The 17,920-nt window shown below is 36.9% G+C and overlaps 2 protein-coding genes and 1 pseudogene across 2 annotated transcripts in view; all 3 read left to right on the top strand.

Moving 5' to 3' along the window:
* Nucleotides 1–17,920, top strand: part of LOC137836712 (protein RST1-like) — a 35,686-nt gene that overhangs the window by 12,276 nt on the left and 5,490 nt on the right. The gene's annotated exons all lie outside the window — the stretch shown is intronic.
* On the top strand, nt 241–2,917 carry LOC137836711 (putative disease resistance RPP13-like protein 1). Its single transcript, XM_068645415.1, has one exon. The coding sequence runs from the start codon at nt 289–291 to the stop codon at nt 2,914–2,916; it is 2,628 nt and encodes an 875-aa protein (XP_068501516.1). The 5' UTR covers nt 241–288; the 3' UTR covers nt 2,917.
* On the top strand, nt 2,917–17,763 carry LOC137836722 (protein RST1-like; annotated as a pseudogene).

Here is a 17,920-nt window from a genome sequence, read left to right as displayed (position 1 = left end):
ACAAGGTATCAAATTTCTTCGACTCTACTTTCACTTTATTTAACAAGAAAATTGAATCAGAGATGAAAGAAGTCCTGGAGAACCTTGAAAATCTTGCAAACCAAAAGGGTGATCTTGGTTTGAAGGAGGGTACTTATACTGCTGAAGGATCAGGTAATAGTAAACTGCCACAGAAATTGCCATCATCTTCTTTGGTGGCTGAAAGTGTTATTTATGGCAGAGATGCTGACAAAGATATAATCATTAATTGACAATCCTAACCATCCATCAATACTTTCCATTGTGGGCATGGGTGGGTTGGGTAAGACCACCCTGGCCCAGCATGTGTTCAGTGATCCTAAGATCGAAGATGCAAAATTTGATATCAAAGCCTGGGTTTGTGTTTCTGATCATTTTCATGTTTTGACCGTGACAAGAACAATTCTTGAGGCAATCACAAATCAAAAAGATGACAGTGGGAACCTAGAAATGGTTCACAAAAAACTGAAAGAAAAGAGATTTCTTCTTGTTTTGGATGATGTTTGGAACGAAAGACCAGCAGAATGGGAAGCTGTGCGAACTCCTCTTAGCTACGGGGCTCCAGGAAGTAGAATTCTTGTCACCACTCGCAGTGAGAAAGTTGCTTCTAGCATGAGGTCTGAAGTGCATCTTCTAAAGCAATTAGGAGAGGATGAATGCTGGAAAGTTTTTGAAAATCATGCATTAAAAGATGGTGATCTTGAATTGAATGATGAGTTAATGAAGGTTGGTAGAAGAATAGTTGAGAAGTGCAAGGGATTACCTCTAGCTCTGAAAACAATTGGATGTCTTTTGAGCACAAAGTCATCCATTTCAGATTGGAAGAACATATTGGAAAGTGACATATGGGAGTTACCAAAAGAACACAGTGAAATTATTCCTGCGTTATTTTTGAGCTATCGCCATCTTCCTTCTCATCTTAAAAGGTGCTTTGCTTATTGTGCCTTATTCCCCAAAGATTATGAGTTTGTGAAGGAGGAGTTAATTTTTTTGTGGATGGCCCAAAATTTTCTACTGAGTCCACAACAGATTAAACATCCAGAAGAAGTTGGTGAAGAGTACTTCAATGATCTACTGTCAAGGTGTTTTTTTAACCAATCAAGCTTCGTAGGGCGTTTCGTCATGCATGACCTTCTGAATGATTTGGCAAAATATGTATGTGCGGATTTCTGTTTCAGGTTTAAATATGATAAAGGCCAATGTATACCGAAAACAACCCGTCATTTTTCATTTGAATTCCGTGACGTGAAAAGTTTTGATGGTTTTGAGAGTTTAACTAATGCTAAAAGACTTCGTTCATTTCTTCCTATCTCACATTCTTTGATGGATGAATGGCATTTCAAGATTTCGATACATGATTTGTTTTCCAAGATTAAGTTTATACGCATGTTATCTTTTAGTGGTAATTCATTCCTTACAGAGGTCCCGGATTCTGTAGGTGATCTTAAACATCTCCAATCGTTAGATCTTTCGTCTACAGAGATACAAAAGCTACCTGACTCGATATGTTTGCTCTATAACTTACTAATATTGAAGTTGAGCTCTTGTTCAATGTTGGAGGAGTTTCCCTTCAATTTGCATAAGCTTACCAAATTGCGTTACCTGGAATTTGAAGGTACAAAAGTGAGAAAGATGCCAATACATTTTGGAGAATTGAAGAATCTTCAAGTACTAAGTATGTTTTTCGTGGATAAAAATAGTGAGCTAAGTACTAAGCACCTGGGCGGATTGGGAGGACTCAATCTTCATGGAAGGCTATCAATCAATGACGTGCAGAATATTGGGAATCCTTTGGATGCATTAAAAGCAAATTTGAAAGATAAACGCCTTGTGAAGCTAGAATTAAAATGGAAGTCGGACCACATCCCTGATGATCCAAAGAAAGAAAAGGAAGTACTTCAGAATCTACAACCTTCCAATCACTTGGAGACTTTGTCAATCAGGAACTACAATGGTACAGAATTCCCAAGTTGGGAATTCGATAATTCGTTATCAAATCTGGTGTTCTTAAAGTTGTTTAACTGTAAATACTGCCTATGTTTGCCTCCCCTTGGACTTTTGTCATCACTGAAGACCCTTGAGATTAGAGGTCTTGATGGAATAGTGAGCATTGGTGCCGAATTTTATGGGAGCAACTCTTCGTTTGCATCCTTGGAGAGCTTAGACTTCTATAATATGAAGGAATGGGAAGAATGGGAGTGTAAAACTACTTCTTTTCCACGTGTTCAAGACCTTTTTGTGTTTAAATGTCCGAAACTGAAAGGTACGAAAGTAGTTGTTAGTGATGAGCTCAGAATTAGCGGAAACAGTATGGACACATCGCATACTGATGGAGGCACCGACTCTCTTGCAATCTTTCGACTACATTTCTTTCCAAAGCTCCTTTCTCTTGAACTGACATTGTGCCACCACATAGAAAGAATTTCACAGGAGTACGCTCATAATCATCTCATGCATCTACGTATTAATGATTGCCCTCAATTAAAATCATTCCTGTTTCCCAAACCCATGCAAATCCTGTTTCCGTCTCTTATCAAGATGCATATAGTTACTTGTCCAGAAGTTGAGTTGTTCCCAGATGGAGGTTTGCCATTAAATATAAAAGAAATGTCTCTTTCATGTTTAAAACTTATCGCCTCCTTGAGAGACAACTTGGATCCCAACACATGTCTTCAAACCTTGAATATTCAGCACTTGGACGTTTTGTGTTTTCCCGATGAAGTTTTGCTGCCACGCTCTCTCACCTCTCTAGATATCTATGATTGCCGAAATCTTAAAAAGATGCACTACAAGGGTCTCTGCCACCTCTCCTCTCTCAGGCTTCAAGGTTGTCCCAGCCTTGAATGCTTACCAGCGGAGGGTCTCTATGGTTGTCCATTGCTGAAGGAAGTACTTTAAGAAATACGTATATGTTTTTTCAGGATGGAGAATCTTCTTCCAGAACTTCCCTTCTGAAGTTGACTTTACCGGGATTGAATCAAAGTGAAATAATGTATGATAGACCAGCATCTTGGGTTTCCCATTTAAGAGGGTTCTGTCTGTCAATTGTTGACCAACGAAAATCTTCATTACCTCTCTCACATTCTCAGGAAGTGTTTCTGAATGGTATAACCTTTTAGCTTTTGTGAAATGGAGTTATAGTTGTGTTAAAGGGTGCAAGAAATTAATGTTATTTCAATGTCTGCCTTGCAGAGATGCCCTTGTTACTCAGTTCTGTTCTCAATGTTTTATTGATACACCCATCAATGGGGGCTGCTTCTGTCGATTCTTTGTCTTCCATTGCCATTATGGATCCCAAACTAGGAGTTCCTTTGTTGCTAACAATTATGTTTTACAGTAATATATTCAGAAGAAATGATGTCAATTGCCATGATATGCTGGTAATTTCTCCATTTTGTAGTTACACTTATTGCATGTCTTACCTTGTTCTTTTGTCTCCCATTATATGTACATTATTTTTCTTCCTCTGTTGTTTTTTGGTTTTTTTTGCAGTTAAAAGTTTTTGAAATGCTGCCATCACTTGCTTCACACTCGGCAATGATTCCACTTGTTGTTCAAACTATCCTGCCAATGCTTAACAAAGACGCAAAAGTGTGCGTACACCCGCTAGATTCTGTAAATGTGTATTTTGTTTGGTTCTTTTAAAAATATATTATTATTATTATTATATTATTCTTGCTCATTAGTATCCTGTTTTTGGAGAGATGATGTGTACCATTGAGGTCCCTTTTTTAGCATTGAGTATAACATAAAAATGTAATCAAAGTATGTGAATTCTGAGCTGCTTTTGTTTTTAGCTGGAAAATGGAACATAATGACATCCAAAAGCCAATTTTGTATTTATAATTTCTGCTTTTCCTTTGTATTACTTTCAGGAGCCTTACTGGTTTTTGAATATTCTTTGCAAATGACATATCCCTTCTGTACTTGTGCCCGTAAATCTAGTGCTCCGGATACGGTAGTATAGCCTAAATCTTCTTCTTCTTCTTCCTCAAGTCCCCATGGTGGAGGATGTTTAGTTTTTAAGATAGAAAATTCGTTGTGGTGCTTAAATGTCATCTTGGCCTTGAAACTAAAATATGGTCATTTTGCATTCTTAAAAATATTAAATATATATGCAATTTAGCTTTAAATACTTTTCCTCAACATGCAGCTCATTACATTCTACGGCAACTAGATTGCTTTGTCGAACCTGGGAGACTAATGATCGAGCCTTTGGGAGTTTACAGGTGAGCTTTTCACTCTACACTTTCCTATATTTTCCATTGCAACAAATATTATTTTAGGCGGACATGTATTCATAACTATTTTATGCTGAAGATGAGATGACTTGAAATTTTGTAATTGATCGAAGAAATGTAATTGTGAACTCAATAAAATTGTAACTGTTTGTGAAAAGTTTTCTTAAGTAAATTTAAACACATTGAAATGGTGCTAGTATTCCGTTCTGTAACTCTATTATTTATTAAGATGTGCTACATATGATTAATATTTCCATTGTTCTTAAGAGTAGAATTTATTTCTAGAAAATTTATTTGTAGATAAATAAAGTAAATAACTTATTTTCTAAGCTTTTTACTTGGCTTTGATGATTAAAATCTGAGATAACTCCTGACATATTGATAAACGGTTAGTCCAAACTGTTTTTGAATTGGAAAGCTAGCTGCTAGAGTTAATGTATTTATTTATTCTTAAATTTGTTTGCATTTAAAATTGTTTGATATCTAGAAGTTAACATAGAAGTAGCAAGAATAATAGTTGCTTTTTTGCAAAAGATCCACACTTTTCTCATATTTTTGGAGAGGACATATTCACCCAAGCAAAGTTCAAACTTAAATCCACAATTCTTTGATGCTAAGTAAACAGTTCTTACACATAAAATCACAATTCTTTCTGTACTGTGATATATTCTTGTGAATCCATGAAAAGGACACATAAAAAGGTTTTCTATAAATTTATGTACAATCTGACAGTTTGGCATTTTGTCTGTCTCATTCTTTCTAACTTTTGTCCATGCAACATATTTCTTAGATTTTTAATGAGGATTGGAATTCCAATTTTGTTTGAGTATTTTACAGTCCCTGGCCATGTCTTCAAAATCTTACTACAGTAAATTTTTCCTATATATATATATATATTTTACATTTGTCTCTATCTAGGGTGTCTTGCTCCCTAAAGGGTTCACCAATTTCACATCTGAGAGAGAAATCTGCATCAGCATGGCTGCTTCCATTCGAGATGTTTGCCATAGAAGTCCTGATAGGGGTGTTGATCTCATCTTGTCTGTTTCGGTATGCTCTGCCTGTACTGTTTTCTTGATTTTCTTTTTGCAGTGCATCCTTTGATGAGAAATTACGGTTTAACAGTCTTGCATTGAGAACCAAGATCGTGTAATTAAAGCTCTAGGCTTGCAAAGCCTTGCCTTCCTGTGTGAAGCTGATGTGATTGGTAATTTTCTAAACATATTTGTGGAACAATACTATACCAAGGAATAGTAATTTATGCATTTACAATTGTTTGATACCAGATCATGTTCAATTTATTTGTTAAATAGCATTCTGATCTGATATGTTGACTTCTTTAGATTTTTACACTGCATGGGATGTCATTGCAAAGCATGTGCAAGGTTACAAAGATGATCCTATTCTTGCTCATAGGTAAGCATGTCTAAGATTCCTCTGCATACACTTATACGTTGTCGACATAGATTATAATAATGATGGTGGTGAATTATAGAAAATGAAAAATTAGAAGTTATATCCCAACTCATCAAGTGACATTGACAACTTCAGAATTTTTCATTCTTGAGGATCATGAATTTTCTTAAACAAAATATTGCTTTACGTATTTATCTTCTTCCAGTTAATAATATTTGATTCTGTGTAGTATTTAGATTGAGGTGTTCTTTCTCCATAAATTAATATATAATTTCCTAGTTTAAATTGTCAGTCTGTTGTCTCATTAAAAGATATTTCCTGTATTATGGCAGCCTTTGCCTTCTGCTAAGGTGGGGTGCAATGGATGCAGAAGCATATTCAGAAGCATCAAAGAGTGTGCTTCCAATTGTTTGGAATGTAGTTACCTCCAGTCAAGATAGACAGTTGGCAAAAGCAAGAATTTCAGCCCTGGAGTCACTTTCCCAATATGAAGTATATCCACTGATACAAATGTTGCTCTTCTGCATGAGTGGACTGTTATTTTATTGAATGAAAGAGTAATTTACACTTGTTCCTTTAATATTGTTTTGCTGTCACTTTCCAGGTATCCCAACTTGAAAATAGTATTCCAGATTTCAAGAAAATGATTTTAGAGTTGTTCTTTTCTGAAACAAGCCCCAACGTTCTCAAGGCTATGGAGGATTTTCATGTCAAGATAATAGCATATGAGCACATGTAAATACTGCATCCTACAATTTACTTATATAGGATGGTGTAATCTCAGTATGATTGAATTTGTTATTTTTTATATCCATTTGCCTTAGAAATCGCCGAAGACTAGTCAAGGAAAAAAGAGTTACAGGAAGCAAGATTGAAAAATTGATGAATGTATTTCCACAGGTTATATTCTCTTCAGGTATGGTGGTATCAGCTTTCCATTGTGTTCTTTTCCCAAGAATTCTTGCAAGAAGAAATTCAGATCTGATGGTTGAAAAAATAAAATGAAATGCTTAAATCAAGTCTTTTGTTACCAATAGCTCTTATCAGACTCTGTCTGGTTTAATATAATGATTTTCTTGTGTTATTTGCATACGCCTTGATCTTAAGCAACTATTTACAGGAAAGATAAAGGAAACTAGAGAATTACCTGGTGCCGCTTTAATATGTTTTTCTTTCACTCCTAAAGATGTGAATGAACATCAAGCATCCAAAGTAAGATATTGACAGTTAAATATAATCGGATTAGATTTGAATGAACTTTTGATCTGATATTATAAGTATTCAGAGGTTAAGAGATGTACATACTGGGTATGAAATTTGTTGCATAATCAGGAGAATTATGCTGTAATAAGTGCAGATTCCATTTATATTTATTAGGAGAGATTTGTTAGTGATTTGATTTTATTTGATTTGTACAGCTTTAAACAACCATTATAATTGTCTTTTATTACCTATTATTTCCTTCCTTAAGTAGATTGTAAAACAGTCTATAAATAGAGACTGTAATCACATTTGTAAGACACATCAGAAATACATTCCTTCTATTTCTTTCTATTTCTTTCTATTCCTTTCAACTTGGTATCAGAGCTCCTGATCTGGGAGACTCTGTTTCTACAATTTTTTGGCAGCCTTCATTGCTGCAAATACTTTTCTAGGCAGCCTTTATTGCTGCAAATACTACCGCTGCCGACCTCTATAGCCGACCTCTACCTCCGCTGCCGACCTCCGCTGCCGACCGACGTAGCCGACCTCCGCTGCTGCCCGACGTTGACCGACGTAGCCGACCTCCGCTGCCGACCGACGTAGCCGACCAACGCTGCCGACTGACGTTGACAGACGTGCCGACCGACGTAACCGACGTGCCGACCTCCGACGCCGACCTCCGCCGTTGACCGCTGCTGCTGAAATTTTTTTTTCCAGCATTTTTTTTCAAACAAAAATCACCTCCAGTTTTGTCGTGTTTCGGTCAACTCTTACCAATGGCAACTAACAACACAACCTCTCTTAGCTCCAATGATTTGCCGATGTTGCAAAGCAGTTATCGTCTCGATGGAAACAACTACCTGCAATGGGCCCAGTTGGTTCGTGCTACTCTCAAAGGAAGGAAGAAATTGAGTCACCTAGAAGGGAACCCTCCAGCCAAACCTGATTCGAAATATGAAGACTGGGACGATGAAGACTCTCTTATCATGACCTGGTTATGGAATTCTATGACGCCAGAGATTAGCCGAAATTGTATGTTCTTCTCCACTGCTAAGGAGATTTGGGAAAACCTTTGTCAAACATACTCCATGAAAAAAGATACTGCAGCATGGTACGAGATAGAAAACAAGATCTTTCATACCAGCCAAGGGAGCCTTTCAGTAACAAACTACTATGGTATGTTGAATGGTTTATGGATCGAATTAGATCAATATCAAAATTTGAAGATGAAGTGCACAGATGACTGTATTGCACTAACACAATTTCTTGAAAAGGTACGCATATTTAAATTTCTTTCTGGATTAAACCCTGAATTTGATCCAATTAGGATTCAGATTTTGGGAAAGGAAAATTTCCCTTCTCTCTCAGAGGTTTTTCACATTGTACGAGGGGAAGAAACTCGGAGGTTAGTAATGTTGGATGGGGGCAACTCCGTTGATAGTTCAGCTCTAAGTACTAACAACTCTGGTGATAGTTCAGCTATGGCGACTGGCAAGGGACCTATAAAAGGTTCATTTCCTTCATTTGGAAAGCCTCCCACAAAGGCTAATCGTGAAGATCGTTGGTGCAGTTATTGTAAAAAGACAGGTCATACTAAGGAAAGATGCTTCAAACTTCATGGAAAGGAGAAGGTCTTGGAACGTATTGGAGGATTCAAAGGTAACATACAAAGGCATGCTAATCAAGCATCATCTGACTCTGAAAGTACGACCTTACCTTTCCCTCAAATAGCAGAGGAGGTCCCCTCACTCAGCAAAGAAGAGTTGGAACGTTTACGAGCTCTCATGAACTCTCTTAGTAAGACTAGCTCTTGTTCTTTAACCATGAGTGGTAAGAGTTCTAGTTTCTTATCCTTTAATGCTTCTGGTACTGAGAATATCTGGATTATAGACTCTGGTGCTACTGATCATATGACACCTCATTCCTCTTATTTTTCATCCTACAATGTCTTGTCTTATAACCAACATATTACTGTAGCTAATGGTTCCAATACCCCCATTACTGGTCGTGGTAATATCCACCTTCAACCTTCCTTCCCTTTAAAAAATGTGCTTCATGTTCCCAACCTATCTAATAACCTCTTGTCAATTCATAAGATTACCCAAGATTTAAATTGTGCAGTGACATTTTTTCCTTCCCATTGTGTTTTTCAGGATCTTGCCACGGGGAAGACAATTGGACTTGCTAAAGAGCAGGGCGGGTTATATTACTTACAACAGGAAGAAACTAAAAAATGTGCTAAACTACAGGCACACACTTCTAGTCTTCAGCAAGGCACTGAATCTTGGTCATCTTCTCAAATATGGCTTCAACACAGACGTCTTGGACATCCTCCTTTTAGTACCCTAAAATCCTTATTTCCTGTTTTATTTACAAAATTATCGGTTGAGTCTTTTCATTGTGATGTTTGTCAGTTTGCTAAACACCATAGAACAACTTTTCCTTCGAATAATAATAGAAGTTCAAAACCTTTTGATCTTATTCATTCTGATGTATGGGGACCTTCATCTATTCCTAATATCTCGGGTGCAAAATGGTTTGTTTCATTTATTGATGATTGTACTCGCGTTACCTGGATATTCCTTATGAAAGATAAGTCTGAAGTTTTTCACTTGTTTGTAAATTTTTACAAAATGGTTCAAACACAATTTGAAAGTCCAATTAAGAGATTACGTTCTGATAATGGACGAGAATATGTCAACCAGAACCTTTCAAAGTTTCTTCAGGAAAATGGAGTTGTTCATGAATTAACCTGTGTGGACACTCCTCAACAAAATGGGGTTGCTGAAAGAAAAAATCGCCATCTCCTTGAGGTAACTAGAGCTTTACTTTTCCAAATGTCTGTTCCAAAATCTTACTGGGGGGAAGCCGTCCTGACTGCCACTTATTTAATTAATAGATTACCTTCTCGGGTTCTAGAGGGTGTTACTCCTATTCAACTTATGACCATATTCTATCCTTTTATTCCCATGTTAACTAGTCTTCAGAGTCGTGTCTTTGGTTGTCCAGCTTTTGTACATGTTCATAGCCCGTATCGAGGTAAGTTAGATCCTCGTGCCATCAAATGTGTCTTCATTGGTTATGCCCCCAACAAAAAGGGGTACAAATGTTATCATCCTCAAAGTCGTAAAGTTTATATTTCCAAAGATGTCAGCTTCCATGAAACAGAGTCTTTCTTTCCTAGTTCTCAGCTTCAGGGGGAGAGTATTCAAGAAGCTGAGGACCTTGAGTTGCCACCTTTTTCTTTGTTGCAGAATTCCGTTCTTAAGGAGAATGACAAAGACCCTATGCCAACATCATTACCAGAGAAGAATAATGAGGACAGATACTTTGGGAAACAATACCAACGAAGGCAACAAGAACCCGTCCTGATCGAACAGCAACTTCAATTGTCCGAACCGGAGGTAAGAACCCATACCTATGAGACCCTTGAGGACACTTTAAATAAAACTAACCTAGATGATTTACCTATTGCCTTGAGAAAAGAAAAAAGATCTTGTGCCAAATATCCTATATCTCAATTTGTGTCTACAGAAAAACTTTCTATGCAGCACCAGAGTTTTCTTTCAGTTATTGATTCTATTAGAATCCCTACATCAGTACAAGAAGCCTTAGAGGATGAGAACTGGGTTCGAGCCATGAATGAAGAAATGAAGGCATTAGAAAAGAATGAGACTTGGGAGATTGTAGAGAGACCAAAGGATAAGAAGGCAGTGGGTTGTCGGTGGATATACACAGTGAAGTATCAGTCTAATGGCACGTTGGATCGATATAAAGCAAGGTTAGTTGCAAAAGGGTACACTCAAACCTATGGGATCGATTATGAGGAAACTTTTGCTCCAGTAGCAAAAATGAATACAGTCAGAATTATTCTCTCCTTGGCAGCGCACTTTGATTGGGAGATGCATCAGTTTGATGTTAAGAATGCCTTCTTGCATGGATGCTTGGAGGAAGAAGTATACATGGAGATTCCACCGGGTTATGGTAATGTTAATGAAGAAAATAAGGTGTGCAGACTTAAGAAGGCCTTGTATGGTCTTAAACAATCACCTCGTGCTTGGTTTGGAAGGTTTACTCAAGCTATGGTATCTTTGGGGTACCGACAAAGCCAAGGTGACCATACTCTGTTTATAAAACATTCTCAGAATGGTAAACTCACTCTACTTTTGGTCTATGTAGATGATATGATTATTACAGGTGATGATGAGATTGAAAAACAAAATTTGAAGGAGAGACTAGCTGCTCAATTTGAGATGAAGGATCTTGGGAAGCTGAAGTACTTTCTTGGGATAGAAGTTGCTTACTCAAGACAGGGCATCTTTATTTCTCAAAGAAAATACATCCTTGATCTTCTCAAAGAGACTGGTAAGTTGGGTTGTAAGCCCACTGGAGTGCCAATAGAGCAAAATCATAGGATTGGGAATGATGAGGAAAACCCAAAAGTGGAGAAGACACAATATCAAAGACTTGTGGGGAAACTCATTTATCTATCACACACTAGGCCAGACATAGCCTATGCAGTTAGTGTGGTTAGCCAATTTATGCATGATCCAAGGGAAAGACACTCACAGGCAGTAGATAGAATTCTTCAGTACTTAAAAGCCTCCCCAGGAAAAGGATTGTTATTCAAAAAAGGGGAAAACTTATCCATGAAAGTATATACTGATGCTGACTATGCAGGATCGATTGTTGATAGGAGATCCACCACAGGCTACTGCATGTTCTTGGGTGGAAATCTGGTGACATGGAGGAGCAAGAAGCAAAATGTAGTTGCAAGATCAAGTGCAGAGGCAGAATTTAGAGCCATGGCTCAAGGGGTGTGTGAACTATTATGGGTGAAGATCATACTTGATGACCTTAAAATAAAATATGAAGCTCCTATGGGCTTGGCGTGTGATAATAAGTCTGCTATCAGTATTGCACACAATCCGGTTCAACATGATCGAACAAAGCATGTAGAGATAGACCGACACTTTATTAAGGAGAAGTTGGATGATGGTCTTATAGCCACGGAGTACATCCCGTCAAGACTACAATTGGCAGATATGTTTACTAAAGGACTTCCCACAAAACAATTCGAAGATCTTACTTGCAAGTTGGGAATGATAGATATACATTCACCAACTTGAGGGGGAGTGTTGCATAATCAGGAGAATTATGCTGTAATAAGTGCAGATTCCATTTATATTTATTAGGAGAGATTTGTTAGTGATTTGATTTTATTTGATTTGTACAGCTTTAAACAACCATTATAATTGTCTTTTATTACCTATTATTTCCTTCCTTAAGTAGATTGTAAAACAGTCTATAAATAGAGACTGTAATCACATTTGTAAGACACATCAGAAATACATTCCTTCTATTTCTTTCTATTTCTTTCTATTCCTTTCAACTAAATTGCTCTAGTGGAAGTAGCTGCTTCTCTTCAGCTCTCAAGAAATATCTTGCTTGCGCTGATGGCACTGCAGTCATGGAAAGGCTTTGTGCGACGTTGGATGAAGGCTTACACACTGTCATATGATGCTAAGGCACAATTGAGTGTCCTAGATAAAACTTCTAAAGCTGCTAGTGACATTTTGAAGGTCAAGATTGGTCTTTTGCCATTACAAACCATCTTTTTTTACCCATTTATCAGTTATTTGTATTGAATGCACAAGTTTGTCATGTCTGATTTAGGTTTTTTTTGATGCTTTTTGTGCAGAGTATGATGGCTATCGCAGATGAGGCTATACCTAGAGCTGCTGAAAATATTGCACTGGCTATCGGAGCACTTTGTGTGGTGAGAAGGTTTTCTATGGTTATGCACTCATTTAAAATCTTTAAAGATTCTGCTTAATTATCCTCTGTGCCACATGTTGGCATCTTAACATATACACTGTTTTCAAGATTATTGAACATGTAGTGAGTCAGCTCTCTAATAATCTAGTTAGTAATGTATCTTGTGTAATTAGCATAATAACATTTGCTTGCAACTAACTTTGGCCTTTCTATTGTCAGGTTTTGCCTCCTTCTGTTCACACAGTTAAATCTGCTGCTTCAAAGTTTCTTTTGGAATGGTTGCTCCAACATGAACATGAACACCGCCAATGGTCTGCTGCAATTTCTCTAGGATTAATCTCTAGTTGCCTTCATGTAACAGATCATAAACAGAGATATCATAACATCACCGGACTTCTTGAGGTATTCTTGTTCTCAATTTTTTAATTAAAATTAAGTGCCGATGAAAGTAAGTTTGAATATTAAAGAAGCTATAACATTTTCTATGAATTTTTCTTGACATTTTAGATTAATCACAAGTGTTTGTGGAAATTTTCATAAGTTCACCTTTTTTGCTTAGATTTTATGAATCAAAAGTTTTTTGGAGGTTCTAATAAGAGGTTGTAACACACTTAGGTTCCCAATTTCCATTGTAGTAGAATAGTTGAGAAGTAAGAATGCTATTACACACGTGAAGGCTAAAGTCAGAGTTTTAAATGGATTATTCTGTCAATTTTTATTATTTTTTTTTAATTTGGTTCACTCTTGAGAGAAACTTGTTGATAAGATTTTCTGGCATTGCATTTAAGTGATTGTATGAACTTCCAGGTTCTTTTTGATAGCAGAAGTTCCCTTGTAAAAGGAGCATGTGGTGTTGGATTGGGTTTTTCTTGCCAAGATCTTCTTACCAGGGTTGAAACTTCTGTTACCTCTACTGTGATGAAAGAAACAGAGAAGATTCCAGAATCTGAATTGCTAGGAAGAATTATTACTGCCTTAGCTACAATGATACAACAGAGAACTCAATGTTCTTCTGATGTTTTACACAGTCTATGTTCTTGCTTTCCACTGGGTTCATATGACATAAGTGGTAAAGCATATGAACAGATATCTGACAACACTGAAGACTTGGAAGAAGATATCTGGGGTGTTGCTGGACTTGTTCTTGGTCTAGCTAACTCCATTAGTGCAATATACAGAGCTGGAGAGTTGGAGACAGTTATTAAGATAAAGAACTTGGTAATATCATGGCTTCCATATGTGCATTCAGTAGTTGAAATAAAAACTTTCCTAGGGAAAGAATCTGAAATTGTTTTAGCACTAGGATCCTGTATTGCACTTCCCACTATAGTAGCTTTTTGCCAGAGAATGGAATTGATGGATGATGCTGAGTTGGACCACATTGTGATTGCCTTTAAAGAGTTGATTTCCGAGTTAATTTCTGTGAAAAAGTCTGGCATTTTGCACCATAGTATGCTGATGGCATCATGTGCTGGAGCAGGGACTGTACTTTCTTGTATATTGAAGGAAGGTGTTTACTCTTTTGAGGCTGAACACGTTAAATGTTTACTGGAACTGTTCAGGAAATGTTACGTGAATCCTTTCCCTTCTCTTGTTCATCTTGGTGGCATGCTAGGAGTTGTTAATGCTATTGGAGCAGGTGCAGAAATTTTGGTCAATATGAATTTTCCAAAGTACACTAGGCAATCTGATTATCAGAAGGTAATTTACCTTTTTGATAAAAATTGATACCAGCTATCTCATCGTATTATTTATTTTTTTCTTGCTTCATATTTAAATATCTTACTATTTAAAAAACAGGAGTCTTCCTCTGTAATGGGCCCTCTCCTATCAAGTTCTGATTTTGAACCATACTTGACATCATTGGTGCAAGAGTTGTTTCTTGTGGCACAGAATTCTGATACTCAGCAGCTACAACAGTTTGCTTCCTGGGTGCTTGCCTTCCTTCGACATCATTTATGGTCCAGGGAACTTTTGGGGGTTGATAGTGATAGCAGTGTAGCTGAAACTAGTTCAAAATCTGTTTCCCATAGTTTTTCTGAGGACAGTGTTGTTTTGAAGCTTAGTTTGTGGCTTATGGATTTCAAATACACTGAGGTAAATGTTTTATTTTGTATAAATTTTTATATATATTTATTCATTTGCTTGCTTGCATTGGACTACTTTCCTTCCCATCTGTAACTCTTTTTTTTCTGTTTATTCTCCTTTCTTTGTCCGATAGAAGGTGTGATCCTTTGCATTTAATGTCTAAGTTGATGCTTAATTTTTCTTTTTAGAATTATCTAAACAGATTTTCTTATCACGTTTGGGAGTTGAAAATCAAACTAACTACAAAAGTAGCTTAAAATCCATAAATCATTTAGTCATGATTATATATAAATTTGAAGTGTCCACTGGAAGCTAGTTGTTGGGATTTGAACTTAAGTGTTTTTTTAGAAGTCTTATGAATGAATTTAATATTACACTTTTTCGTGTACCCTTTTTAATTACTGGCTTAAACAATAAAATCATCTTGGTTTTTTGTTGATCTTGGTTATTCGATGATATTGATCATTGCATTATTTCTTACATGTTTTGTGCCATTGCGTAAACTGAATTCAACACAGTAACTACTTCTGCTTCTCCTATTTAATTATTTTTTTCTTTGATTGTGGCATGGGTGTATATGATAAACTTCCGTTGTACATCTATATTTTCTATTACAATAGTTTTATGATATGTTTTTTTGTTAGTACTTCTCATTTTTCTCTTATTTTGTCATCCAAATTCAGCCCGGAACTGTTGACACAGTCATTGCTGTATTAAGGTGTCTTTCTAGAGCTCCCAGGTTGCCAAGCTTGGATTGGGGCTCAATTATTAGGCGTTGTATGAGGTATGAGGTCAAAGTTGTTGAATTGCTACCCAAAGACTCTACTTGCAAGAATGGAACTCTTCGGGAGGAATCCACCATGTTTGCAATGGCTCATGCAAATCAATTTGATTCGCTTCTAACTTTTCTTGATGACCTATCTGACTTTTTCTGATTGAGAACACTTGAAATAAATCTGCAGTCATGTCTGCTAAACCATCTGGCAGACCTTGTAAAAGTGTTTTCAAACTCCAGGCTTGAGAAACTATTTGGTGATGTGAGCAATCACTTATTGTCTTTGACTTCATATATAGAGTCGGGCACTTACCACAAAAGCTTGTTATGTATTTCATGCTGGAAAGGTCTCTATGAATGCCTGGACGAGGTTTCTGTGGATACATGTAGTCACATATCTCATATTGAGAGGTGCATGGAGGTTCTATTTACTTTATTGCCGGCAGTTCAATCTTCTGTAAGTGTAGTGTCAGGGGATGTTAGTTCTGCAGAGGAATGGTCCAAGGCTGTAAGATGCTTAGGGAAGGCTCCAGAAAGTTGGCTATTGGATTTCTTGAAGGTATGGTGTCCATACATGATATATTGTACGATATCTCTTCATCCAACTTTCCCCTCAAGAAAAATATTTTGAGTTCTGTCACACAATAATAGTAGTAATCTTTTACAATATGTGATAATTTCTATTGTTTGTTGCCTGTATTATGTTACGAGATGTTGTGTTGTTTACCTTAACCTAATTCTTCTTGTTGTTGATTCAAACTAATTGAGGTCTAGCTTATTATTGTGATCTGTGCTGACAGTTGCAATCCACAGGTTTCACATGAGGAGTTTGTTCAGAGTGCTGGAAAATCTATTGAAATCCAGAAAAAGGTTTGTGCTAAGATTAAGCTTGTGAAGACTGGTTCCCTTTCAGTGACTGAACTTGGAAAGATGAAATCCTACATTTTGAACTCCCAATCACAAGGTTAGTTTTCTGCTTTGGTACTCAATGTTTCTTTATTTTTTGGCAAAGGAAAGCTCATATCAGTTTGGGCTGAAATAAATTGATGGTTCACATGTCAAATGTCAATACTATTGGTCTAATTTTTGCAGGACTCTGGGATATACTCTTTGAAGTTGTGGCAGCTTTGTACCGTGCGGAGGGAAGTATTAAAAAACAGTGGCTTATTGATGCTGTTGAAATTAGCTGCGTATCCAGTTTTCCTTCCACGGTACTTATTATCACAAGTTATTTGTAGTAACTTTCAGGCATATCATGGAAAAATTCAAAAACTAAATCCAACAAGAATTGGTGTGCTATTATAAGGGTTGCATATTCTTTATTTGAAAAGATTAATGCATTAATTTTCAGACATTCTGAAATCATAGCTGTGTTGTACTCCTTGATAACCAAGTTGAATTTGTTTTGGAGCTTACTTTGTGCAGGCACTGCAGTTTCTTAGTCTGTTATCTGCTTCATGCAGCAAGTATATGCCCTTTATGATCGTGGACCAACAAATGGTAGTGAATGATCTACCAGTCACCCTTGTGTCTCTTCTAGCAGACCAAAACTGGAATGTTGTTGCTGAAACTGTCGTGTGTCGCACCTCTTTTCATCTACAGAACGCATATACAACTGGGCTGCGCAAATAGCAGACGATTCCTATATTCCTGGTTCGCAACCCATCGATGAAAGTGAGAAGCAAATGGCTGTTATCATACATGTGTATTACTTAAAAATTACTTGCCATTGGATAAGCAACTCCGGCTCTCCAGCATGGTTACTGCTTGAGATGGAAACTATAGTCCCCAAAATACAAGATTATGACACTGAAATTGTTGCATACTCAAAACAACACCCTCACCATCACCATGCTACAAGCAGTACCATGTTCTTGGGAATTGAGCTTTGGCATTCATGGAATGTGGACAATACTGAGTTATTTCTTCAATTCCTGATTCAGTTCGGAATTCAATTGAGAGAGGACACAGTGTTGAGCAGAAACCAACCGTGTGGAATGTCTCTGACTAAGCATGGAGCTGTTGTACATACACATTTCAATGCACTAAAATTCGGCAGAAACATAATGCATGTTGTACCTTTATTTTTGTGTTCTTCTTACACAACCCTTATGTACTATAGTTCTAACCTTGGGATTGATCTTCGAAATATGTAATGCATTTCGATTAGATTACACAAGAAAAATTATTGTGTTCCAAACCCTTGATTCCAAAGTTGAGTGAATGCTTCCATTGGAATGCCTAGTTTTTCTGTGACTTGATACAAATCCACGTAATGGTTGGAATCCTGAAAAAGTGTTCAGAAGTTGTTTTTATGAAAAAGTTCATTTAACTTTTTATACATTATATATGTGAATTTTTTAAAATGTAGAATAGTGTTGGCTGTCTATTAAGTGCTGAA

The sequence above is a fragment of the Phaseolus vulgaris genome, chromosome 4, assembly GCF_000499845.2.
Source record: "Phaseolus vulgaris cultivar G19833 chromosome 4, P. vulgaris v2.0, whole genome shotgun sequence".
Lineage (NCBI taxonomy): Eukaryota > Viridiplantae > Streptophyta > Magnoliopsida > Fabales > Fabaceae > Phaseolus > Phaseolus vulgaris.
This window is presented reverse-complemented; position numbering and strand designations above follow the sequence as displayed.